Below are 26,148 nucleotides of genomic sequence, written 5' to 3'. Positions count from 1 at the left end.
GGTTACGTACTGCTCTGGATACGTACGTAATTTTCAGGTTGCGAAAGTGGCAAACCCAGAAGTGTATTCTTCCGGGTTTTGCCACTCGTGCATGCGCAAAGCGATGCCTCTAGTTATGGATTTTTCGGCCCCCAAAATGAGTTAAATTCATAACAAGAGGGCCACTGTATCTGATTTTAGAACTGAGGAACCAGGCATCCTGATTTGGCCCAGGGACTGATCCTTACTGACATAATCAGTACAGTGGTACCTTGGGTTAAGTACTTAATTTGTTCCGGAGGTCCATTCTTAACATGAAACTGCTCTTAACCTGAAGCACCACTTTAGCTAATGTGGCCTCTGGCTGCCGCCACGCTGCCGGAGCACGATTTCTGTTCTCATCCTGAAGCAAAGTTCTTAACCCGAGGTACTATTTCTGGGTTAGCGGAGTCTGTAACCTGAAGCGTATGTAACCTGAGGTACCACTGTATTTTCAAGCAGTAATTCGGGGGGGGGGGGGGGGGATGACTATACAGAACCACTTCAGGATAATCAAACATACAGAAAGTATCTCTTTGTCAGTAAGAAAAACACTCAAAATCATACAATTAGATGTTACTTTTAATAGGAAGTAAAGGGTGTGTGTGCATAATCTTTAGGGATCCAATAACTTGATTGTTCATCTATTTTCCCATGTTCTGAACATCTCTTCAAGAGCAAAATATTTTCACAATGCTTTTAAAACAGAAGAGAAGGCAAGTTACTGGAACATTACAGTCCTTTTTAAAGCAATACAATGACGATAGCCTTTAGAGTCCCAGAGATTGAAACTATAAGATTACAAGCATTTAAGACACCTAGTTTTGAAATACTTGCAGCTGTATTCATTGATCAATTTCACTTTGAACAAAATATAGGTAGGATGGAATCTGATTTCTTCATAAATACTTTCACAAGGATGGAGAGTTTACATTTTCTTCATTGGCAATAAAAAAGTGCTCAATTCACAAAAAGGGATACATCAAACCCAAAACATGCAATGGTTGTTCATTTTTTAAAAAACCAAACTTTACTGTAACCCAACATTGAAGTAAGCAGTAATTCAGTTAACTTGTAGTATTTGCCCAAAAGAAAAAAGGTCTAAGTTTAGCTTTGTGTATATAGCCTCTCCATTTATTATGAAAGGATGGGGGCAGGGAAAAGAACATACCTCAAAAATCAATGATCAATAATCTAAAACAATGAGTGGTTTAATTTGAATTTTTTATCCAGCACTTCATGTGAAATAATGGGCCTCTTGCAGTAATTAGATACATCTGAAGCAGCAAAAAACCCCACCACCTACATTTTTGGCATATTTTAACGTTTATTCAAATATATTTTTTCCTTAAATTTATGAAGCCATTATCCAGTGTTATCATGAAATACAGACTGTTGATTCTAGGTAGCCTTTGCTATCTCCAAGACCAATGTTAATTAAAAAGAAATAAAGCAGGGCACCACACTAATTTTGGGAGCTAGTACACTAAAAGAGTGAAAACCTGGGGGAGGGGGCATGAACTTACAATTTATAGAAGAAAGGAACTAAGTATCTGCAAAAAAGCTGGTTTTTGGTTGTATAGTATTTTACACTTTGATCTGCTACACCTGCCAATTTAGAGCAGATGAGCTTGTCTTTCCTTGTGTCCTTTCAATATTTTCTCTCCCTCCCCCCAACCTTACACAAAGTATCATGGATATGAGCCCAAGTATCCCAGACAATCCAGTGAACAGTAAGTGTAATGCACTGGTGTGATGTGTGAGATTTTAAAAGTCTCTCCCTTTCAATCTTCATCAAAGTTCTGTTGTAGAAGGAAGTTGGCTGCCAAGTTTTCATTCTTCTCACATGCAAAATACGCTTGTATCACAAGTCCTTCAGGAAATCCTAGCGCCTTTAACTGTAGGATGGAAAAAGATATTAGAACTCACATTTCAGGCACAAAACTCCTTGTTGAGCATAAATTCCAGGGAGATAATTCTGCTGACATTTTCTGGCACTTTGTCCAAATAACTTGCTCCTACTCTACCTAGCAACAGGTCCCCTTTCCCACTCCTCCCACAAAAAGCAGACAGCCTCAGTTACTACTATCACTATTATTACGAAAATAGGGATACACAGCAATTGTTGAAATAAATAAAAGAAAAATGTTCACATAGGTAAATTAAGCAATGTAAAACCAGAAAGGTCAACAAGTTCAAACTCCTTATAGCACAGCAATACAGCCCTGGAGAAGGAAAAAACCTCTGTGACCTTTCAATCACTAATCAATACTGCCCATAAGAAACGACTGCCTGCAATTTGCACCTCATGACTACAAGTTAATTAGTACCTTCTGTACAAACACCCAATTTGCAATCCACATGGTGCCATGAAGTCAGATGCTTTCACAATCCCCCCCCCCCAAAAGAAAGAACAATAACCAACTTGGTTTTGCCAACTTGGTCTTTGTACATACAGGCTATACAAATGCTTTTTTGAGGCAGGCTTGACAGACCCACAATAAAGATCCTGAGATCTTGCTTCCTGGGCTCTCAATTTTGGGGCACAACTGACAGGGTAAAGGATGGATCGATCAGTAGTGAAGGCTCTGGATGGTCTGCCATTGTCTTTTAATATGGAATTACAGGATGTGCAATACATGGCACCCCTCAAATCTTCACTGACAGCATTCAAGAGTAAGAAGAGCAGAATTCAGGTGAGGAAGTTGCAGTTTTCATAGATTTTCTTTTTGATCTCACGACATCAGTACTGGATTCAGGCAAGAGTTTAGGAAAGATGCTATTTTCACCTGGCTGTCTGAGATATGTCACTGAGGTTACTACCACTTCGCCATCTGGTGGCAGGGAGAAAATAAATGCCTTGAAGAAGTTCAACAAGAGCTCAGGAATAAAATCCAGGATGATGCCATATGGTAAGTTGGCAGCCTCCCTTTTAAGTAGGAGAAATGCAACTGCTGGTCTGACTGCAGTGGCATCAATCTTATCAATCAATGCTAGCCAAACAGACCCAGACTAGCCACAGGCAAACGTTATCATTCTCACTAGGCACATCTGCCCAGTCAAGGAAGACTCCTTTTCCACCTTAGGGAATTTGGATCAGGCACAGTTCCAACCAAGGTCACTACTTTCCATAACTGCGGTATCCATAACTGCATTGTCCAGAGTTCTACTTGCAAGATGCTACATCTTCAGGAACAGTCTGCATCCATTCAGGCTGAAGCTGGGTCCCTGTAGCTTCAATGTGAGTCAACTGCATGTTCTGGCCGCTTCACAGCAATGTCAGGTGAGCAGAAGCAGCTGGGAATGACTACATGTAAGCTTCAACCTGCAACTCACCTAATCATATCAAGATCCATCACCGACCCTGGTGAGATGCAGTTACCAATAAAAGACTAGCCCAGAGCTTTCCAAGCTTTTCATGTTGGTGGCACACTTTTTAGATATGCAGTATTTCAGTTTTACTAGCAAACTGGAGGTTAAGCTAACCCCTTTCTAGCCCCAGAAGAGTGCGGACAGCGTTCGCGACACACCTACACACTGATGCTGACACACTAATGTGTCGCGACACACAGTTTGGAAAGGTCTGGACTAGCCCTTAAGACACATCCACCTGTATACTAAATACCACCAGTGGTCTTCTAGAGTGAAGGATTCACTATACTTTTTCAACCAACAGGAAGACCATGCTGGCTTGATGTACGCTACCAGGATCTTCTACCAAACCTAGATAACCAGAGTGTCAGATAAGTGCACAAAATGACGCCACTTTGGCTATATACTCCTGCTCTCATCTTTGGAAATGGAAGGTATGGTAACAGAACGGGAAGCTATTCTCTACTTCAAGAACAGAGACAAAAATGCTGCACTCACTCTTTCTATAGCTTCTTTTTCCTGAGGTGTTACTTGAATGTAATTCATGTGACGGCTTCCAGCTTCAGCTACGCTTCCTCCTCCGCCACCGCTGCCACCGCCTCCTTGACCAGACTCCTGAACAGGTTCATTTAACATCTGAATAAAATGTTCTTGGTGTTGGCTTATTTGCTGTGGTGCATGGGAGGACAAAAGCAAACAATACACTGAAATAAAGCATATTCATTCCTACCAATAGCCTTAAGCACAACCACTTCTGTTTGTACTAATAATGCAATAAAAAATGCCGACAAATAATAATCAGGAATGCCTTACAATGATATATTTATACATGCTTTAAATTTTAAAAAGTTAACTGAAGTTAATGTGCCTCATCAACTTTACTGCCTCCCTCTCCCCATGCATATAAATAAACCACCTGAAAACACAGAGACAGCCCAAAATGTTTTAAAAGTCACCTGCAATAATTGAGGATTTTCCCGCCCTATTTGCTGTAGCAATGCAGGCAGAAGAGATGGATTCTGCTGAATAATTTGCCTCATCTGCTGGAACTGAGGCTGGTTTCGTAAAAATTCAAGTGGGTGTCCTGAAAAGGAAAAAGGTATGGGTAGATTTTTTATATATCTACACACGCATATAAAATAAATATTTATTAAATATTTTACCATGGAATATCATGAGAGTTGTTGTCCTTCCTCCCAAAAGCCTTTTTCAACAGGTATGATGCCCTGAATCATATAGGGTTGACATGTCTTTAACTCCCAAGGCTTAGAACTTTCTTATTCAAAGTGACAAGAAAGAGATTAAAATAATTCCTCAGTTTCTGGCTTGAGGTGCATGACAGAGCAAATTGCTAATTTTTCTTGTGAACACCATGCTTACTGTCTGGTGTACAAGGGCGTTTTGTTTTGTTTTTTTTTAAAAAAAATGACTTATAAACAGAAATCAGACCAACGGTCAGGCATCAGGCCCTACAAAATCCAAAGTAGAGCAATGAATTTTATCAAAACTTTTAACACTTTGTCTTGAGGTAGAAAAACCACTATAAAGCTCACTCCAGAGCATAAAATGTATATTCTAAGTAATTGATATTTGTTTTAGAGAGGCTGAAAAGTGAGCAAGTGCCAAATCAAGTTTTTGCTATCACATATATTATTCGTTTTTTATAGCCTACCTCAATCTCCCTTAATATAGGCGTTTATTTCTATTTATCGCTATCTTTTCGCTACAAAAATTAGTAAGTCATTTTTATGAGATGGCTAAGTTACTTGAGCCTTATTTTAACCTCAAAATCACAAATCAAAGAAAGCAGCAGCACACACACTGCTGGAATAGTTTTAGGAGCGAGGAGGCACCTAATTTTCAAGTGTGAAATTTTCAATGTACATTGAAAGCCTGCAAAGCAATGTATTAATAATGGCTGAACCTCTGCAGTTCAACCTCTAAGTTCATTTTAGCTCATTCTAAATGGCATCAAGTATTTGCTTTCCACACACCCAAAAAATTCAACGTTTCAGATACATGTTGGTGGTCAGTTGTATTTTACCAGTTATTACCAAGTGAAAAAAAGATTTATTAATCAGTCTGCATAGAACTGATTTCCAAGACAGACTGCAACAGAAACTACCTAGGGGAGTTAGTTGCTCGTACAGACATGTACTATGGAAAAAATACAAGTCAGAAAGTTCCAAGTCTTAAGGGAAGCAGTCACAGGGAAGGAATGTGCATACAACCACGTTATCCAAATTGAACCATCCAATGGATTTGTGCAGAACTTTTCGAGAATGGAAAGCTTACCTCCTGTAGAACTAGTAGTAGTTGTGGTTGTGGTAGTTGCTGCTGCTGCAGCTGCTGCAGCTGCTGCTGCTGCTGTTGCTGAAGATGGAGAAGCAACCGTGCTGGCTGCTTGAGGGGGGTCAGCCATTCCTTGACTCTCTCTGTCTCCTGGGATACCCTAAAATGAGCACAGTCATGTTAAAAGAAATCAGAATTAACAAGCCTTCCAAACTGGCATAGTGTGTAAAGCCCTGCTGGGCAATGGCAAAGTGTTTATGTTCCAGTGATATCCACAGTCATATTTTTTGTTAATGGCTTAAAACAGGACATATATTTGGCCACTTCTTGGAAATACACAAGTGAATTAATGGAGTCACATTCAGACGACTGTAAACTATCACCAGTATATTCCCAAGTTGTCAGACACTCAATGTTTGTCAAAGATCATCAGCATTCGCTGTAATAGATGAAATACAAGGCGACATACAAGTCCAAATCAAGTGCTGGATAAAATTCCACTTCTCTGAAACTGTTCCCCCTCTACCTCCAACTTCTTGCACCATTTGAGACAAGCCATATTTTAAAACAACAAGCAGATCTGCATGCAGAGAGCTTCAATTGAAGGTCAGAGGACTTGCTTCCAGAATCTCGGGGCTTTGAAAAATACTACGAATGCTACATCCAATTCCAACTAAAGGGATCTTGGTTTTAATAAAGGAAAACCTGTGGCCAAGATATGAAGAACTGTTCAACTAATACCCAAAGGGTGATTTGGGCCTGTTCTTCTCACAAAGCCTCATACTTCATGGCAACAGATTTTTGAAACTGAGGTTAACTAAGGCAGTCTCAGACTGAACATTGATGCTCTCCAATACCAAACCCTAGACTGCCTCAGCCAGCTGGGTGGGCAGTAAGAGGACACCAAGAAGAGCCATGTTCTGACTATGATCTGGTGTCAGGTACAAACCCTTGAAACTGTAGCCTAAGTATAAAGGCTTTTCTGATTAATATGAAGTTATGTAAGTGACAGCCACACTCTAATTCTTCCAATCTATGCTGGTGCTGCACTAAGTACCTGACGGAGCACAGCTGGAAGAGGTCAGACCTGGGCAGCTAATACACCCAAGTCTTTGTGATGTATGCCAGGTCAGGCAACCTCATCCACAATCAAATTGTCAATTATACATACAGGTGGGAGGGCAGGTTGGCATAGCTATCTAGGTCCCAAAGGCTGGTGGATGGCCCAGCAGAGGCAAGGATTTGCAGCTTTCCTCTTTTATGCTAAAAACCTTCTGCCATGCAGAAACAATCAGTGTGAAGCTTGGCTGTTGCAGGGACTGTTTCGGCAACTGAGGTTGCTTTTCACATTTTAAGCCACACCAGCCTTTTCAGAAAAGTGTGCAAAGACAAACCAAGAGCAAAATCACTGAAGTAGGAACACAAAGCTAATCAATGCCACACCAAAGAAGTTCAGCTAAATAACAGCCAGCAGACCTAAGCTAAATGTACAAATGTTTTATTGTGTACAGAAATTAAGATGCAGCAACGATACACAATGCCTACGATACACAAATCTGAAAGTCTGATAGACCCAGGGTCCCAGCTGAAGTTTCTTGCCCCCGTAAGAGAACGAAAGGGCTGGAGTTGCTGAACACTCAAACTAGAATGGAAGCAACTAGCAAGCATATCTTCTGCAGTATTATTCATTTACACAATTAGCATTTTCATTCTAAAGAGTTTGTGCCTCCATTTCCCGCTCCATGAAAGTACTTTGCACTTCATTATAGTTAACTGAAAACTTAGCAAGCCTGTTCTCGAAGAGGCATGGCCACAGCTAAACAAGCAGCGACTTAGCTTTCCACCTAAACAATTCTGCTCAGCTTGACATGACTAAAAAAAAAAAAGTAATCTATACAAAAATGGGTTATAACATTTTACTATCTAGAACTGACACAAAGGGGATGAAATGTATGAACGTTACTTAACCAGTGGTGAACTTAAGATTGAAACAGCTGAATTAGTAGAAGCAGACAGCTTATAATTAGTCTCCCATAAATGATTAGGAAACCTTGTCCAACCATTTTATGTACTAAATACTTAGATATTTTGCAATGCCAAGGTTACCAATATATTGCAGGTAGGGAACTTTACAAATGATTTTGCAATAGATGGTTCAGGAGTGGGCAATGGCTTCTGGAGCCAGCTTGTACACTTTATAGTAAAAGAAACACACCATGTTTCAGAAGTCACCTTTACATATTCTCAGGATAGGGAACCTGCAGCCCTTTGGGGGCTTTTTGACTCCAAATGCCATCAGAATGGTCAATCAGGGAGTGCTGAATTTTTCAACTTTCAAATTCCAAAAATGAGGGGTGTTAAAAAGCTGTAACATGACTTGGGAATTCAAAAGATATTATGGTTAAATTAATATAATTTAGTTTTGCATAAGAAATATTGAATATTTTAAATGTTTTGTATAATTTCCAATAATTTTAAACTTGCCCTATTAATTTTTTTTTGTAAAAAATGTGTTTAAAATCACATAAAAATCATTAAAAATGATTGCCAAGTACTTGCCGTTATGTTATACATTAATATTTTAATATTTATATATTATACATATTTTATAGTAAACTGTATATTACAATCACACACACATATAATTCACTAATTTGAGCAGCAGCTATATTTCTTTCTTTCACAGGTTGAAAAATCTTCATCTGTGTGATAAAAATTGCTTGCGCGTCTGTGCTACTACCATCCTAACCAGTGGGGACTGACCTACAATGGCTTCTAAACAGAGAACAAGACTAGGGACATTCGCACATATGAGCAACCTAATTGGAACTGGCAGAGAGTTGTTGCCCTCTGAACTCCCAACTCTGAGATGTTATGATGTATGGGCTATTGCTAAGAGAACAAAGCACTGAGGATGTAAGGAACTGCCCTGCCCTGCCAATGTTGGTTGCAAAAAGGAAGCTCACATTAACTGTACATGCCCTAAGGAGATGAAGATCTCTGTGAAGGAACTTGCTTTCGTTAAAGGTCAGAGAGAGAAGACTGGTTTTATTGGACCATATCAAGATTGGCTTGCAAGATCTGCCTGAACATAAAAGACACACTTTTTTCACACACTTCTTTCTGGATCCAAACTCATTTCTCATATATTTGCCATTTCCAAAGCATCCTTCTTTCTTGCATATCAAAAAGGTTACACATTTTTTAAAACAGTAAAGAGGAGAGCATTTGGATCATGGCTGAAAATTACATTTGTTTTAACAGCAGAATGAAAGATAATAGGTCAGCTATAATGTTTTATTTTCAGTTTTTATTCACCTCCCAACCTTTGGTTTTTCTTTCTGTTAATGACTGTGTCACACCCAAAGTCGGTGGCAGAAGGCATAACAAGAAATTATGAATATCAAGAGAACATGCTCACCATCAGAAGATACTCCACTGCTCTATCAGGATTGTTGAAGCTGGCTCTCAGTGCAGCAATTACTTGCTCTCTCTCATAGCCCATCGACATGATCTCAGTCACCATATTTTCATAGGACTGACCTGTTACTAGGAAGAACAGAGGAGCAAAGATTAAGATGAAAGAAACATGCAGATTTAAAGAAGGTGGAGGGAAGGTGTCAAAAATATCCATTCCTTGCTGCAGTCATTAATTAATTATAATAACTTCTGGCTTAAGAAAGCCATTTGAAGTACAAGGCTACAAAGTGTTTTTCCTAGACAGATGCCGATCAGTTTGGGTTTTTTTACTTTTGAAATGTCAAGCTTAATGCAAAAGCTATTCAAGTGACCAACTGTAATTGAGCATTATTAGCCAATACTGTTAGAGAGGGGTGGGAAGAGAGAGGTGGAGGCAGATCCACAGTACAACAGGATTCTATGCAGCAATCTTCAATACATAAAGCAGATATCAATACAAGGTCCTCGTTTTTCCAGAAGTACTTCTTAACAACATAGATAACAAAGTTTTAGAAAAGTAGTAATAATTTATTAAGAATAATGTATTACTTATACCCTCCACATCTGACTGGGTTGCTCCAACCACTCTGGGTGGCTTTCAGTACCAACAATAAGCTCTCTTATTGATCTCTCTTAAGCTCTCTTAAGATCCCCTACTGATCCTACCCATTCCCCTACCCTAGCAACCCTCAACACCTTACAATTAGAACTTCCCTGTAAGTAATTGGCTAAGCAAAGTAAGAACTTAATTAATAAATAAAATTGATCAATTCAGCAATTCCCCATTGAACACATCAAAATGAAATTGGATACATATTATTCTACATTTCTAGAGTTGCCATCTTGGCAGCAGACAACTGGTATTTACCACTTAAGTTTTACAAATGCCTTTGTCCCTATGATTAAAAACAAGTCCAAATGTAGTTAATACTGGGGACATACTGTCTCCCTCCAACTCCCCCTCAGAAATCTACCCTCTTGTAAAACTACCAACGTTAATAGCTGTAAACTTTGACTGCTGAATTATATGGCTTGCAATTAATTTGGAGCATGTGCTTTTGACACAGATTTAAGAAAGGCAAGATAGTGAAACCAGGAGGTGCAAGTAAAGTTTGTTGTATAATAAGAATGGAGATTGTTCTCTGCAGATAAACTCACTTGCCATATTAAAATATTCACTAACGCTGACATTTCAAAGTGTCACATTTTTTGAATTACAACGCTAATGTCTGAAGCAGGGTGCAAGCGGTGCTTTTTGCGAGTCTTTCATAGAAGAGGCGCTCAAACAACTATCAGAAAATACTTACCAAGTGCACTTGTAGCATCCTCAAAGAGATTGGATCGCAAAGTATCACCTGTGGTACTGTAACAGAACAAAAACCACTCATTTCCTTTAAAAAGGCTCATGCGGCTTAAGAGTTCAAGGGGCTTATATTATAATTTTGCTTATGAATAATCAAAAATGGTTTGTCTGCAATATATACATCTGTTTTTACCCAAACAAAATGCTGCTAGTAGTAGTTGTCCAAACTTCCTTTCCCACAGTAGTTGCAATCCATGGAGACACAAACTGGATTATGAAAAATACAGACTAGCACCCACCATTACAGGTATTGGCTTCATTGCTCACAACAGAAATTCAACCAGGGATATGAGGGTAAAGTACAAAATAATGCAAGTGGCACATTCAGTAGATGTAGTCTACTGACATCTGACCAAGGGTCAAGCTTCAAATGCACACAAATTTTACCAACTCTCAGACTGATTCATTGTTTGCTGAAACTGACTGAACAGATGTTCATGCCCAGTTTCCAAGTAGCTTCCTTTGGTGCATCATTTAATCACTTTTCGGGGAGGAAATGGAAATGTTTAACAACCTATCAACTTGCACTCTAGTGAAATACTTAATAAAACTAGAACATGGCTAAATCTACTGCTTTTGGTTCATGCTGTGGAAAAGCTACATTGCCATATTGTAACTATTGCAGAATCACCTTGAGCAAGTATACTTGCAAGCTACTGTTGTATAAGTTCTATTAACAAACACATATAAAAGCTCAAAGTTAACACCATATTGACAACTTCACACAGTAACTCAACTGGAAACGCAGCCAGATGGACGGGGTATAAATAATATTTATTTATTTATTATTATTATTATTATTATTATTATTATTATACATGGCATATTAACCATTTTCAGAAGTTAGTAAAAAGACTTGTACAAGATAAAAATGCATTGTTGCTCTATACTGAAGCATTGGTTTTTTAAAAAATAAAACAGGATTTTTGGAAGGAAGCATGTAGGAGGGTTGAAAATTACTCTTTTTCAGCAATTTTGATTCCCTCCAAGAAGTCCTAGTGCCAAATTTAGTATAAGTGGTGATAATAAACAAGACTTTGGTTTCTAATAATCTGCTCATACCTGTCTGTAGATGTTGGGCTAGTGGCAGCTGGTGTCTCTACTGGTTTATCTGCTGGTTTCTCTTCTACAGGAGCACTTACAGGCACAGGTTCACAAGCCACTGCAGCTGGTGTCGGGGCAGCTGGTGCAGGTGCTGGAACTGGTGCAGGGGCAGAAGCTGGAACAGGTGTAGGTTTGGGGGCTGCAGCAGCTATCGTAGAAGAACTAACAGTAGTGGTGGTATCATTTGACTGCTGGGTTGTAGTTGGGGATGGAGCTGGAGCAGCAGCTGCTTTGGGCTATAAAACGAAGAAATCTAAATGAATCAAATTCACAAGCCATCCTTTTTCATTTTTAGCATGCACCAATGATTGGCCGTTTTCATACACCTCTCAGGGCTCATCTTGGAAGTTACATCCACCACACAAATACTGATTTATATCACTCCATATACCTGTTGCAGTGTTAGCTTCTCATGAGCATATGTAAGAGTCCAAAAGAAATCTGATGGGTTTGCATTAGCATGGCAAAAGCAGCCATTGTACATGAAAGATATTACACACAACAGTAGCCCCTTGGAATTACTAAAACTGCAATGATGTGATCAATGCAAAGCGATGAGACAACCTGTGATGTACAATGGTACCTCGGGTTATGAACTTAATTCTTTCTGGAGGTCCATTCTTAACCTGAAACAGTTCTTAACCTGAGGTACCACTTTAGCTAATGGGGCCTCCTGCTGCTGCCATGTGATTTCTGTTCTCATCCTGAAGCAAAGTTCTTAACCTGAGGTACTATTTCTGAGTTAGCGGAGTATGTAACCTGAAGCGTCTGTAACCTGAAGTACCACTGTATTTGAATAGAAATATTCATTACAGGTTGTATCCAATCCTAGTCTTACTCAGATTAGACCAACTGAAATTAATGAGAATGAGTAAATTTAGATCCATTAACTTCAGTGGGTCTACACAGATTAAAACTTAGTCGGCTATAACCCTTTATGGCTAGAAAACCACCGTGCACATTTTGTGTCACTTGGTATTACCGCATGTGTCATGCAATACCCTAAGTGTATTCTTTTCAACATTCTTAAAACAACTGTGCAGTTATTCTAGAAATGTAATTTATACCCAATCGCATAAATATGGTTATGCTGTTTCTACCAGAGCAGTACTGTAGTTTTCAAACTGTGTCCCAAGAACTGTTGGCTTTATTTCAAACTTTTTGGGCATTTCTACAATGTGAAGATCTGTGGTGGCAGGTATTTTTCCATGAAAGACAGACAGCTGGCCCTTCACTACCAAACTTCTACTGAATGGATATTGAGTGTGTTTCAGAGCATCCACAAATAGTGATAGTGTGAGCCAACCAATCTGATCTGATTCTTCCAGCACCATACAGGTTTTACTGGACGTATTTGTGCAGTTTACAAAACAGGACACATCAATGCAGAAAGGGTTAACAATCAAACCATCCCTGAATAGATCTATACAGTAAGCTAAATGCCTGCCAGTAAAGAAAACCTTTTTGCAGCAGGAACACAATCAGGTCGTTTGAAAAGCAATTCAGCAAAATCCTGTTTAACCATTGTTGAAAACCATCAGTCATCAATATGTTCAAATAGACACAGATAATATGGCCACCAAGGTCTGGTTATGGGTTTAGTTCATTGCTATTTTTAGTGGCCTTGAGGAGGCCACATTCTCAGAAAGACAAACTGAAAAAGAAGGACTGTTGCCAATCGAGCAACAAAATGCACATTACAGCAAGCTGCAGAGTCGTTGCTCTATTTCATCATCATCAAGATTTGTAGGCCGCCTTACCATACTTAAAATTATGCTCCAGGCAGCTTACAACGTAAGATGATTTACATAATTACAAAATAACAAAAGTACTCAAGCAATAAAACAAAACACATCAAAAAGTACACAACCAAATTGAGCAATTTCCAGATACACTGTAAGATCTAAAAATAGAGATGCCAAAAGATTGATATCAACAATGGCAACAAAAAAACCTAAACTATACCCTGACCCAGGGGTAGTCAACCTTTTTATACCTACCACCACTAATGCATCTTTCTTGATGGTAAAATTTCCTTACCGCTCAATGGAAGGAGAATTCAGCTTGTGACGTAGAACCCCCTACCGCCCACCTAGAGTCCTGAAATGCCCACTAGTATGCGGTAGGGACCAGGTTGACAACACCCGCCCTAACCCAAGGGTCTGTTCAGCAGCCTCAGCTTTTGTAGCTGGAGTCAGTCAAGGACCCATCCTCCAAAATCAGGTGGAAAAAGGCAGATCATTTTTAACCTGAAAATTTTCAACACATCCCACCATAACCTTAACATCAAAATATAGTTTCATCATGCAGTCAATTGTAATACATAGAGAATGTGTCTCAAAGATGGACAGTTTTCAGTTATGTCAGCTGCCCATCTACTATCTGCTCTAATTTAATCTGACAAACAGGGGAGGATCTGATCAGAATTGTCTAGGATACCAGTATTTGAGATAATGAAAAATCACACTTAACAGTAATTTAGATAAAGGTGTATGTTAAACCAAGTGTATTTTTCAACAGATATATAAATAGCCAGGATCCAATAAATTCCAAGAGATGTAAAAGAGAAGAGAATATAAACTCTTGAGTTAACAAGTAAAATTTAGCTACTTCCACATTTTTGAAAAATATATTCACCATTGCTACATGCACTTCACAACAAATTCTCACAAACAATGTGAAGATCAGTGGTGGCAGGTATTTATAGTATACATTTCAACATTCTTGTTTTTTCTGTTATTATAGTGCTGAATGTTCTCTTAATATATTACAAAACTAGAAAACCTCAGGATAAAAGTTACCAACAGCCTGTTTTCTTATGTTACAAGTCAATAAAGAACAATTTAAGAGCAACCCCCTGCCACCCATGCCAGAATATTACTGATTACACTGAGACTTACTTTTGTCACCATAACCACCACAAAGTTCTTTTCATCGATTTTGTATTCTTTAAGAGCAGTATCATCATTAAGAATTTTACCTAGAAAATTAAAGTCATTCATGTTAGTTTTTCTTCACATTTAATATGATCCCATAAATGCAATTGCAATGTGTTCACTCTGTGTAGAAATCTAAAGATGGAGTCTAATGGTGATAGTCATTTAGTTAAGCATATACCATATTTTTCCGTCTATAAGATGCCCCCATGTATAAGACGCCCCCTATTTTGGGGGACTCAGATTTAAGAAAATGGGGGGAGATGGCCCAGAGTATAAGACGCCCCCTAATTTTTGACATTATTTTTTAGGGGGGAAACCTAGTCTTATACACGGAAAATACGGTAGCTAAGGTAGCAGCACATGAAGTCAGTTGTCTGCAACCTCCAGACAAATGATTCTATCCAATGTCTCCATGTGTGTCACTTTTCTTGGCTACTATGGGGTGATAAAACATTTAAGTTCTCCCTGCTGCAAGTTAAGTAAACACTGTGTAGCTCCTAGTCATCCTTTTTCATGCTATGTTCATTCACTGACTTTCTTAGTTTCTGTATAAGCAGTCATTCAAAAAAATCCACCTTGTATTGAATTTCGCCTGAGTCCCATTGCTTGTTTACAATGTAACCTCCATTTGCTCTAAGAATTTCACTAGTCTACAGCAGAACTTTTTCCAGCTTAATTGATTTTGAATATTGAAGAGGGAAAGCAATTTTTTTTTAACCTAGTTTTTTTTACCTAAGTAAGTCTAGTACACTAAGCTAGCCCAAATACAGAACAGGCATTTTTAGCCAGTGACTCACAAAAGGAGGGATTCTTTAAAGGACAGTTACTTCTCACTTTCTGGCAGTTGTCTGTACTGTAGCTACAATATTGCTAAATAATAAGTTAACAGCGAACAACTACTAATGTGATAGGCAGAAACATATCTCTACATTGACAAGTAGATACACAGGAATTAGGGCTGCTCCCTACACAGAAGCGAACCCCTCCCTATCTCAGGGCAGGATTCACCTTCGGAGTCCCATCAATGGAAGTCCTGCACAAGGACTTCCACTTGTGCAACAAGGCTTCCCCCCGCTCCTAGAAACTGGCTCGGGACACACACAGGAGAACCTCCAGAATAGCGTGCAGGAGTGGGGATGCTCTCTGGAGAGTTGAAATGCGTGTACTGATGGCAAAGCTTGCCTTAGTGCAGAACTGAGTTCCTTCCAATCTGTTTCCACCTGAGAAAACACTATTGTTCCATTTTAGTAGCTATGGCAGTAAGGAAAATGTGAGTCAGTTCTAAAAAACTTATTAAATTAATGGGCTTGTTCATGTTTCTTTAATGTGAGATTAAAAACTTCTATAACTCCCACCGCATCTGTTGGTATGTATCTATAATTTGGCATCCTCTCCAATATAACTAAGCTATTGGGCTTGATATAAGATACATCTTGGTGTTAAATATCCATGCAACAATTTAAAGTGAATCTTCTGTAGTAGCTGGTGGCAGAGGTTTATATTGTGCTTTTGCCCATAAATTGTTCCATTTATCCCCTTCAGTGTTTGTATTCCACTATCAATTAGCGACAGCTTGTTGTAAGGGTAGGTAACTGAGATTATGTATGTTTAGTGCTTTGTTGGAACATGCTATATAAATGCTGTAGATCAGGGGTCAGCAAACTTTTTCAGCAGGGGGCCGGTCCACTGTCCCTCAGACCTTGTGGGGGGCTGGACTATTTTTTTGGGGGGAGTGAACAAATTCCTATGCCCCACAAATAACTCAGAGATGCATTTTAAATAAAAGGACACATTCTACTCATGTAAAAACATGCTGATTCCTGGACCGTCCACGAGCCAGATTTAGAAGGCGATTGGGCCGGATCCGGCCCCCGGGCCTTAGTTTGCCTACCCATGCTGTAGATTATTGTAATTTAGCTGAAGCATCAGATGCAAAATAAGTTAAGTCCAAAAGGAAGCTGAATTCCTAGCCATATACAAATTCTTTCTTCTGGGAAAACAATGGTCAAGGAGACTTCTTCTATCAATTCCATATATTACCCAAGAGATTAACTCTTGGTTTCTTTGGGTGTGATCAAGCCCAAAATTAAGCATTTTATTAAGCCCCACTGGTAGCAAGGAGAGAGTTAAGTATGTGCCTAAATCCCTCCCCAATAAGATTGAAAAGCTTCTCATGTCAGCTGGATGGAGCTCTTTGTGACCTACCAACTTTTTTTGTTCCTCTTACAGTAACACCTAGAAATAATATCTATGTGCAAAAACATTACCTGCATATATTAGTTTTTGGCCTGCTACTGGAAAAGCATCTTTCCCCTTTTCTGATTCAATCTTCTCTTTCAACGCTTTCACCTACAACAAACAGTTTAGTTATAAAGTTTAGTTAGAACTCTTATGAACAGTGTTTTCAAATATATGCATATATATATATATATATATATATATATATACACACACACACACACACACACACACACACACACACTAGGACGCCTGTGATGGCAACATTCTTTGTCTGTGATACCAAGTTTTGTTTCCTCTACTGCATATGGGGAACTTGTGGCTTTCTATATGCTGAGGAAATACAACTCCCATGAGCCCCAGTCAGCATGGCCAATGGCCAGGGATGACTGGAAACTAGAGACATCTTAGAGAGCCACAGGTGTCCATTCCTGCTCTGCTGGAAGCATTTCTGTATTAACAATTCTTCAACAATTAGATAATTCTGTCAGTTGAAAAGATTACATGTAATCCAAACATTAAATACACACCTATGCTCAACACTTCAGTTTAAACTTTCAAAATGTTCAGCCCATAGGACACAGATTAAGTTAATCATATTTGTACCCTCATCCTTCTGCTCAGGGTCTCACTTTACCCTAAAAATTCTGCAAGGCAAATTAAGCTACTCAGCGAAGCTGAATAGGAATTTGTTTCCCACATGCAAACCTAAAACTCTAGTCTAGCGGTAGGGAACCTTTTTGGCTCCACAGACCAGAATCATGAGCCAAATTTGACAGGTGGGCAGGTCATCAGATGTTTTTGGCCTACAACTCCCATAATCCCTAGCTCACAGGACCAGTGGTCAGGGATGATGGGAGCTGTAGCCCAAAAACATCTGGGGACCCAAGGTTGAGAAAGGCTGAGTTAGAGGGATGAAGCATGTGCTAAAAGTTTGCCCAGATATACTTTGCTATCAACACCCACCCCTTTTCATAGATTCATTTTATGAATCTATGTTGCAGTCCACAAGAGTGTGATGTGGCATGCTCTCTCAGTTTTAGTGTTCTTATCTTCCTTTTGCCAAGTGTCAGATCCTTAATGCTATTTTAGTGATCAAGGATGAAAATCTGAGAATTCAAGATGGCAATTATGTTTCAAGAACCACAAAACTCTGTGCATTAGTTTGGAGCTCTTGACTGTGTACTGGTGACTAATAAAAGTGAATATATATACCCTGCCTCTTCACAAACATGCCTGAAGTGGTCAATAACATTTGCAAGAGATCAACCCCCACAACTCAATTAAGAAGTTAACACAATAAAATCAGACAACAGGAGATAACGTATAAAAAATACCAGTGCATTTTTCGTGTGCATTTAAGCTTTTTGGTACAATTTTGTGTCTGAATTTACACCACATGAAGATCCAAAGATTCCACAGTATTAACTTAAAGAACTGAGCTTATGCAAGTCTATTTAATGCAGCATGTTGTCCTTCGGTCTCAGGAATGCATAGGCAGAAATAGGGCCAGAAGTACTCATCAGCATTAAGAGTAACTAGACAGCACTGTCTTTCTATAAGGAAGAGACTGCCTTTAATTTAAGTCCAGATCTTTATTAATAAGTCTGATGCAATTTCCCTTCCCATGACAAAAGCATATTCATTCAGTAGCATGTAGAACACGCTGACAATAGCAAAAATGCCATGACCAGGAAGAGTTTTAATTTGACTGTCAATCTGCCAAGGGAGTGGGGATATGAGAAGAGAAGATCTTTCAGGAATGCCATTGATGACTTTACACCTTTATACTTCATGGCAGCATGCCTGAGAATCTTGTATTGCCAGGCAATAGGAATTTTATCCCTTTCCTTCTGCCATCCAATTTACTTGCCGATCTCATATTTTAGATGGCTGGGGGTCCAGATTAGTGCATGCAGTAGGCTTAGTATCAAGGATGGATGAGTCCATCTCCAATCCTAGTAACTTTCACAGATGCTCACCCACAGTTCTGTTCCAACATATTTCCACATTAATCTGCAATTCTTGTAATCCACATAAATATTAGTATTCAAATTTAATGGTTTAAACAAGTATTTTAAAACATTCTCTCAAAACTTAACAGAGAACTGCTTCAGGGCATTCAGAAATACTTAAAACTAAATTTCAATCGATGCATTAATCCAAGAGGCATGGATCAAATCAGAATTCACGAAGTCATCAAAGTAAAAGAAGGTACAATGTACCAGAGACTGACAAACAATTAACAATATGGGATGAAAAATCTGAAAGTTCAACTTTACATTGAGCCAATTCAAATATATTTTCGATTCTGCACAAGTTAAGAACTTTACTGCATAATCACTCATGGTTTTGCCAGAAAGAAAATTATGAACAACTACCAAGCATATACTTTTAGCTATCTTTGTTCCAGCATCATCCCTACCTTTGTTCAAAACCATAGTCACCTAACTACAATGCTGCATGTTTGTAACTTCTGTAATTTGGGTGCTAAATGGAAAGAACATGTCCTTGAAAGGACTGTAGAAGCACAAATGAAGAAAACAAAGACTTGTAAATGAACACTGCTGAAAGTGATCTGAATAGCATCTGAATCGCCATGCATAAGTCTATTCCCTGAAAAAGTAAAATTGTGCCATAGTTTTGAGATAAAAATAACAGTCAGGAAAAGATTTTGAAGATCCATTCATTCTACAAAGATTTTCATTTACTAAGGCTGCAATCTTATGTTTACTAAGGAGCAGTGGTAGATTGTTTTATTTGATGTTCATCTGGGGGGAAGCTGACTAGACAGTACATTGTGACGACCAAAACTTAGGTTCAATTCTAGGTGCCATTTGGCTATTAGCTTATATATCTGAGTTTCTAATACTGGTTGGTAACAAATAGAAAAGCTTAGATACAATGCAGAATACAACTGAACAGAGCACCAACATTAGATTTCTTAATATTTACCCTGAACAATTTCATGAGTTGTCCAGTTTCCAAAAAATGTATTTGCTGGCTAAAAGGACTGCAAGCTATGATGGGCAGGACATTGGCCAGTGAGCAGTGTTGCCTGTTTCCCTTTACTAACTCCTTATGGTCAGTAACACACCCCTTCTCTTGACATTTTGAAGTAGGTACTTCTCAACACTATTTTAGCACCTGTTTGCTGTGCTGCAGTGAAGGGGTAAATACATCTCTGAATAGGAGCAAGCGATGGCATAATCTGCTGGAGTAGCAAGGAGGATCCTCCCCACAGTGAATGAGGTGATTCACTGAGGGACGTGGATGGTACCGTGGTCTAAACCACTGAGCCTCTGGGCTTGCCGATCAGAAGGTTTGACAATTCAAATCCACCTGATAGGGTGAGCTCCCATAGCTCTGTCCCAGCTTCTGCTAACCTAGCAGTTCGAAAGCGCACCAGTGCAAGTAGATAAATAAGTGGCACAAAGGTAAATGGCATTTCCGTGTACTCTGGTTTCTGTTACAGTGTTCTGTTGCACCAGAAGCGGTTTAGTCATGACCCGGAAAACTGTGGACAAACGCCGGCTCCCTCGGCCTGAAAGCGAGATGAGCACGGCATCCCAGTTACGTTTGATGGGACTTAACCATCCAGGGGTCCTTTACTTTTTTACCTTTAATGTGGCTTTCAAGTCTGAGACAGATAAATTAGAGAATGAGGAAAATAATCAAGCAGAGGGCTGGACACTTCTTACTTACATGGGGTTCCTACTTCATGCTAGAAGTTTAAACAGTTAACATTGATTTGCACATCAAATTAGAAGATAAATCTTGGTTTCAATGTGTTGAACATCTTTTGTTATAATGTGTTTACTATTTGCATTTATTATATAAAACTATATTTGATGGTTGTGAAGCAAGCATCAGAACCCCAGGAAATAGTGCCTGCTCTCTATCACCCTTTAAAACAAAAGAGCTCTTGAGAGTGTTCCTTGCCGTGAGGATTTTTATGAAATTATCTGAATGACAAATTTGCTCAACACAGACTACCAGGCAATTGGCTTTCGCCAGCCTTGGCTTAAATATACAGAGTTACTAAGAAAAACTGTATCCACCTTGTGTTTTCCTTAGCTGAACACAGAACCACTGAACAACTCCAAAAAAGCCATGAAGTAGGCAATAAATTACTGGCGTATCTTTCATATTTACTGAAATCTACAGCTCATCAAAATGGCATTTTCCAAAGATACACTTCTAAATACGGAATGCAAAAGAGATCATAGAGGTGAAGCCTGCAGCAATCTACAGACCAGCAGAAAACATTCAAACAATCAACCTTTAAATGTCAATGGTTCCAGTACTGCAGTGTGGTGAAACGTTTTTAGCCTTAGCACCATGTTGCTCAGTTGAACTGCTCCCCACCCCCCACCTGCCCAAACCAGGAGTTTGTATACTATAGTTATGATTTTTAGTGCACATCTTCAATGTACATTTGGCATTCCCAAGGCTTCAAATAAAGTTTAAGCAATGCTAGAAGTGGTGGGTACCAACAATTCAAGGACACTGTTTACCCAAACAGTATTTACTTGTTTAGTCCCATGAGTACTTAACATATAACCATGTCATCCTTACAACAATTCTGTAATGTAGTTCAGCATTATCCTCATATTACAGAAGAATGAGACTTAGTGCATGGATGGGGAACCTGTGATCCTCCAGATTTTGCAAGAATCCTAACTCCCATCAGCACTTTTTCTTGGTGACTGAAATCAGTCCACACAATACAAACACACAATTTCTCCTCTGTATAAACATCAATTTGAAAAAGTACAATAGAAACATTAACTGTTCAAAGTACTCTCCATTGATCCTAGTAATCCTAACAACTTCATACAATAGCACAATATGATCTCCAAAGTAGACAAATATTTTGAGGTTGAGATAGTAGCTTGCCTAAAGACAACCATGGAGTTCATGATGACTGAAGATCAAAAATACATCATTCCCCATACTCCAAAGCAATGTTTATACATTTACTACCTTCCAAGCACAAGGATTAGAACAGTTCTGAGATCTTACTGATTCATCCATTTGGCTTGCAAAGCCAAGAACAGAACTGCTACATCCAAAATCAACATTGTCTATGGAAAAAGCTTTCATAGCTACAGGTATGCCAGATTTGTCCCAACTTCCCACCAGTGCCGCCGCCACCTTCCTTGGTAATAAATCTGCAAATGTAAGGCTATAGGGTGGCTTCAGGAAGTTGTAATAGTAACTATTATACAAGCACTTGGTTAGTTGGGGAAGCATTTTAGCAAATATGAAGCAGTATCAATGGAGCTGCACATAAACCTGACACGAAAAACTGGACAGAACCATCCTTCATGACGGACAGCCATATTCTATATTACTTCAGAAAGGGGCATCTAATCACAATTTTTAAAATCTGGCAGGAAGAAGCATTTTAAAGCAGACCTACCAGTTGTTCTACAGTTTAGGTTATTTTATAAGCTTACTTAACCTATCTATAGATACATGGTTGTAGAGGAATACCAAGAAAGGTTTCAAGATAGTTTTGACACAAAATACACTACTAAAGCTGAAAACTGCACTCTCAGAGCAACACCCAGTTTTGTTAGTCTGCATGCGGAACAGACTTCCACCAGTGCCCATGAGACTTCCCTTTCCTATGGTTCTCTCTTTCCTATGCAGCCCCACCATCCACAAAATCTTCTCCAGAGGACTGAAAGACCCTCTGGAGCATAGACGGTTGTTGTTTTGTTTGTGGGGATAGGAAAGGAAGGAAAGGTCTGGTACAGTCCAAGGAAAATACATCAAAACAATGTCTTCAAATTTATTTGTTTCCTGCACATTTTGCAATTTTAAGGAATGACTTGTAACATCTACCTTCTTGCCTAGATTCTCTGTAATTTATGGTATGCAAGGAAAACATTAAGCTTTTAAAGGGTCAAGTTTCTAATGGAATTCTATACAACTTCCTTTCTTACAAGTTTTCAGAAAGTGTGCTTTCTGTGATGAAGTACCACAGTGAGAGACAAGAACTCTGGAAAGAGGAGTGGAAAGACACAGAGCGCAGCTCAGTGCAGAATATTAAGGGTGTTGTATCTACCCCTCACACACTAATGTGAAGGGAGCAACATTTTTAAAGAAAATTGTGTGACAATATAGGTTCACTTTCATTGACCACTTATAGCTCAAATGTCACAAAGTGTAACATGTCTTTATACCTTTCCCCATTTTCTCCAAAAGGCTCAAGCATTCAGCTCACCGAGGCTGCAGAATGTGCCACTATTAACCAACAACAGAACAACATTCCTGCTTCCTAATCACCTTTCTGAAGAGACAAATCAATACAGCTCACACCAGGGAGAGGAAAAACACACATCCCAACACTTATATCACACTGCCTCAAGAAGTATTTTAATATGCGAGTGCAAAGATTGCTCCTCTGCTACCTACTTATATTGTAATGAGGGTTTGGCTTGGAATAACCATTTGGAGCAGTCTGTGGAGGAGCCTGCATCGCCCTATTTTCTCCAGCACTAGGCACACCAGTTTAGCAACCGGGCATAAACTTTAAGAGACACAGATTATATATATATATATATATATAAGAAACAACTCCCTTGCAGTCTACACTTCGATGCGTAGCGCGTCCTTTTCTGATTCAACCCAAAACAGGAAAAGCACGGATCGCTGCACAAGCGGGAAAAATTTAACCTTCAGGAAGAACCCCCCCCCCAAAAAAACGCCTTAGCATACCCTCTCGTTGCCCACCTCTCACGGACACGGGCCTTTTTTTCCGCTGCATACCCAGAGGGCGGGAGCGCGCGCGCGCGCGCGGGCAGCCAGGCAGGCAGGCAAGCCAGCCAGCAGGCACCCAACTCGCACACGCCCCTTCCTCATGCGAAGCGAAATAATGCACAGTCATGGCAAAGCCCCGCTCGAGGACGCCGCCAGAGCCACCCACCAGCCCCCGCTCTGCCCCTCCAACCACCGTTGGAGCCCCTTGCACGGCAAATATACAAGCTGGACGGGCATCGAGTATAGATTGCAACGGGAGTCGCCTCCTTCCCAGGCCTGGAGGGGGGTCGGCGGAGGAGGTGGGAGGAGGCACATCCCCTTCCCCGCCTTGCAACGGAGCCTGCGTCAAAGGCCTCGCCGGAGAACGGAACCTGCAGCCTGGCTCGGCTCAGTCCCGCCGGAGGGGCCCCGAGGCCTCCCGACCACCAGCCCGCGCCATGGATTCTTCCCTCCCTCCCCCCCCCCCAATAAAACATCCCGGTTTCCCGGCCTCCCTCCCTCTAACTTTCCCCTACCGCAACTTCTGAGGAAAACCGCCTCGAAGGAGGCCTCGAAACGGGGCTCTCGCTCGCCGCCACCCCACGACTCCTGTCAGCCGAACCTTCCCCTCAGACCCGCCGCGCCGCCCAATCCCAGGCCTGGGCCTAGCCCACAAGCTCGGCTCTCCCGCTCCCTCAGGCCGCACCGTCTCCTCAGGGTCGATGTCTATCTTGAAGGTTTGCTGCTGCAGCGTCTTCAGGGTGATCTGCATGGCGGCAGCTGAGCTGTAGGCCGCGGCGAAGCCGACCCCCGCAGGCTCCCTCAGGGAAGGTGGTGGTGGTAGTGCTACTGGCGGCGGCGGCGGGAGCTCCCCCTGGGTCCTCCAGTCACCGCTCCGGCCTAGGCTGGCTCGGGCTATGGTGGGTGAAAGTCGGGGGAGGGGGGGGAAAGGGAGGGAGGAGTTGTGGGCGGAGCTTAGGAGGAAAAGGAAACGTTCCCCTCCGTCGCTCTCTCGCGCTCAGGCGGGCCATTGCGCACGCGCGGCCCAAGGAGGCGTTGACAGGGATCCTCGCGCTCGGCTCGCGGCCCAGCTGCTGCGGCCGCCGACGCCGCCATGATGACAAGCGATGACGAAAGGCACCTTCCGCCACGGAACCCCCTCCCCCTCCTTCGACAAGAGGAAAGGAAGGCGCGAGGGAGCGCGCATGTGTAAAGGGTGGGGGGAGGCGTACGTGCGTGAGTGTTTGTTTGTTTCCGCCCTTCTCTTTTTTGAAAGGGTGGATGGGATGCGCATGCGTATACGCGAGTGGCGAAGGCCGGGCGGAACCGAAGCAGAGGGAGGAACAGTTGCGAGGCGGGGATCGAGGGCCGAAGGCGGGAAGAGGCGGGATAAATGGACGCGGGGGGAGGGGAAGCGAGGTTTGGGGCGGGCGGGGGTTGCTTAGTGGTTTCGTTTGGTATTGAGGGGTTTTTTCGTATCTTTATTGTAGATCTTGTGGTGGTTTGTGTGGAAACAATTCGTTTTGGTCGTGTATTATTTGGGTTGGTTTATTTATCAGCATTATTCTTCATTAAATTTGTAAATAACCCCTTCATCCCAAGATCTCAGGGCGGTTCACAGAAGAAAAATACAAATGGTTCATGACTATTGTTTTGTTGTAAGCTGCCTTGAGCATGGTTTGACCTGTGGAAAGGTGGTAGAGAAATAAAATTATGTATCTTCTCCATTGTCTCCCAAGACAGACTTGTGGCAACAACAACAATGAATGTATGTATGCATGTATGTATGTAAATAAATAGCCTTGTGCAAGAGAAATAAATGATAAGAATTGTTTACAATTTTAAAACTAGCACACACACTCACATATATATAATACTGTATACACACACACACACACACACTTTCTCTCTACCTGTGTGTGTGTGTGTGTGTGTGTGTGTTTTGGGGGGAGTCCAATAGTGGGTCCAATGGGGTCAAGAAGGTGGTTTCTGCACATGCTATAGAGGGAAATGAGGGGCAGATGAGGCTTGTCCCTCTGGGAAGGGAGCCCGTCCAGGAGAAGGGAAACACTGATCCTTGCCTTGGGGTTATAGTTCTACCTTGGTTGTCAAACACCTTGGTACTTGTACGTTTTAGCTCCCAAACGATCAAAACCCGGAAGTGAGTTTTCTGGTTTTCGAATGTTTTTTTGGAAGTGGCTTCTTCTATTGTTTCCAGCATGCCTGCGCAATTGGGAGCCTATGGAAAGCCACGCCTTGGTTTCCAAACGTTTTGGAAGTTGAATGGACTTCTGGAACGCATTCTGTTCAAAAACCAAGGTACGACTGTATATTCATCCATGAGAAATGCTTCAGGAGTAAACCCTGAGGGAAAATCCATACCCATGACCTTATTGTAAACCACCCTTATTGTAAGCCACCCTTGAGAATCGCTGCTTTGAAAGGCAGGCTGCAAATCTAAATAATGATATATGAACAGAAATTAAATTGGCTCACTTTGCATTTTGTTGCCACTCTCGGGTGCTACTTCAATCTCAAAGCTATGTTCATAAATGTTTCCTTCCCTTCCTCCAGTCACATGCATCTTAAAAAGTAAATTCTGAACTTTTTGAT

At 40.7% G+C, this 26,148-nt stretch overlaps 1 protein-coding gene across 3 annotated transcripts; it reads right to left on the bottom strand.

The window, feature by feature from the left end:
- Positions 1 to 582: 582 nt before the first annotated feature.
- Positions 583 to 24,506, bottom strand: RAD23B (RAD23 nucleotide excision repair protein B). 3 transcript variants are annotated; one of them, XM_077921565.1, is made up of 10 exons: positions 24,242 to 24,506; positions 16,815 to 16,896; positions 14,509 to 14,588; positions 11,567 to 11,844; positions 10,449 to 10,504; positions 9,104 to 9,225; positions 5,686 to 5,842; positions 4,348 to 4,474; positions 3,889 to 4,078; positions 583 to 1,916 (listed from the first exon to the last, which is right to left on the bottom strand). In XM_077921565.1, the coding sequence occupies exons 1-10, from the start codon at positions 24,305 to 24,307 to the stop codon at positions 1,803 to 1,805; spliced, it is 1,272 nt and encodes a 423-aa protein (XP_077777691.1). In that variant the 5' UTR covers positions 24,308 to 24,506; the 3' UTR covers positions 583 to 1,802. The 3 variants fall into 3 exon arrangements, with proteins under 3 accessions (XP_077777691.1, XP_028567403.1, XP_077777692.1); XM_028711570.2 differs by having other exon boundaries at positions 3,889 to 4,059; positions 4,347 to 4,474; positions 9,104 to 9,231; positions 24,242 to 24,494; XM_077921566.1 differs by having other exon boundaries at positions 9,104 to 9,231; positions 24,242 to 24,489.
- Positions 24,507 to 26,148: the final 1,642 nt, after the last annotated feature.

The sequence above is a fragment of the Podarcis muralis genome, chromosome 17 (assembly GCF_964188315.1).
Source record: "Podarcis muralis chromosome 17, rPodMur119.hap1.1, whole genome shotgun sequence".
NCBI classification, from domain to species: Eukaryota; Metazoa; Chordata; class Lepidosauria; order Squamata; family Lacertidae; genus Podarcis; species Podarcis muralis.
This window is presented reverse-complemented; position numbering and strand designations above follow the sequence as displayed.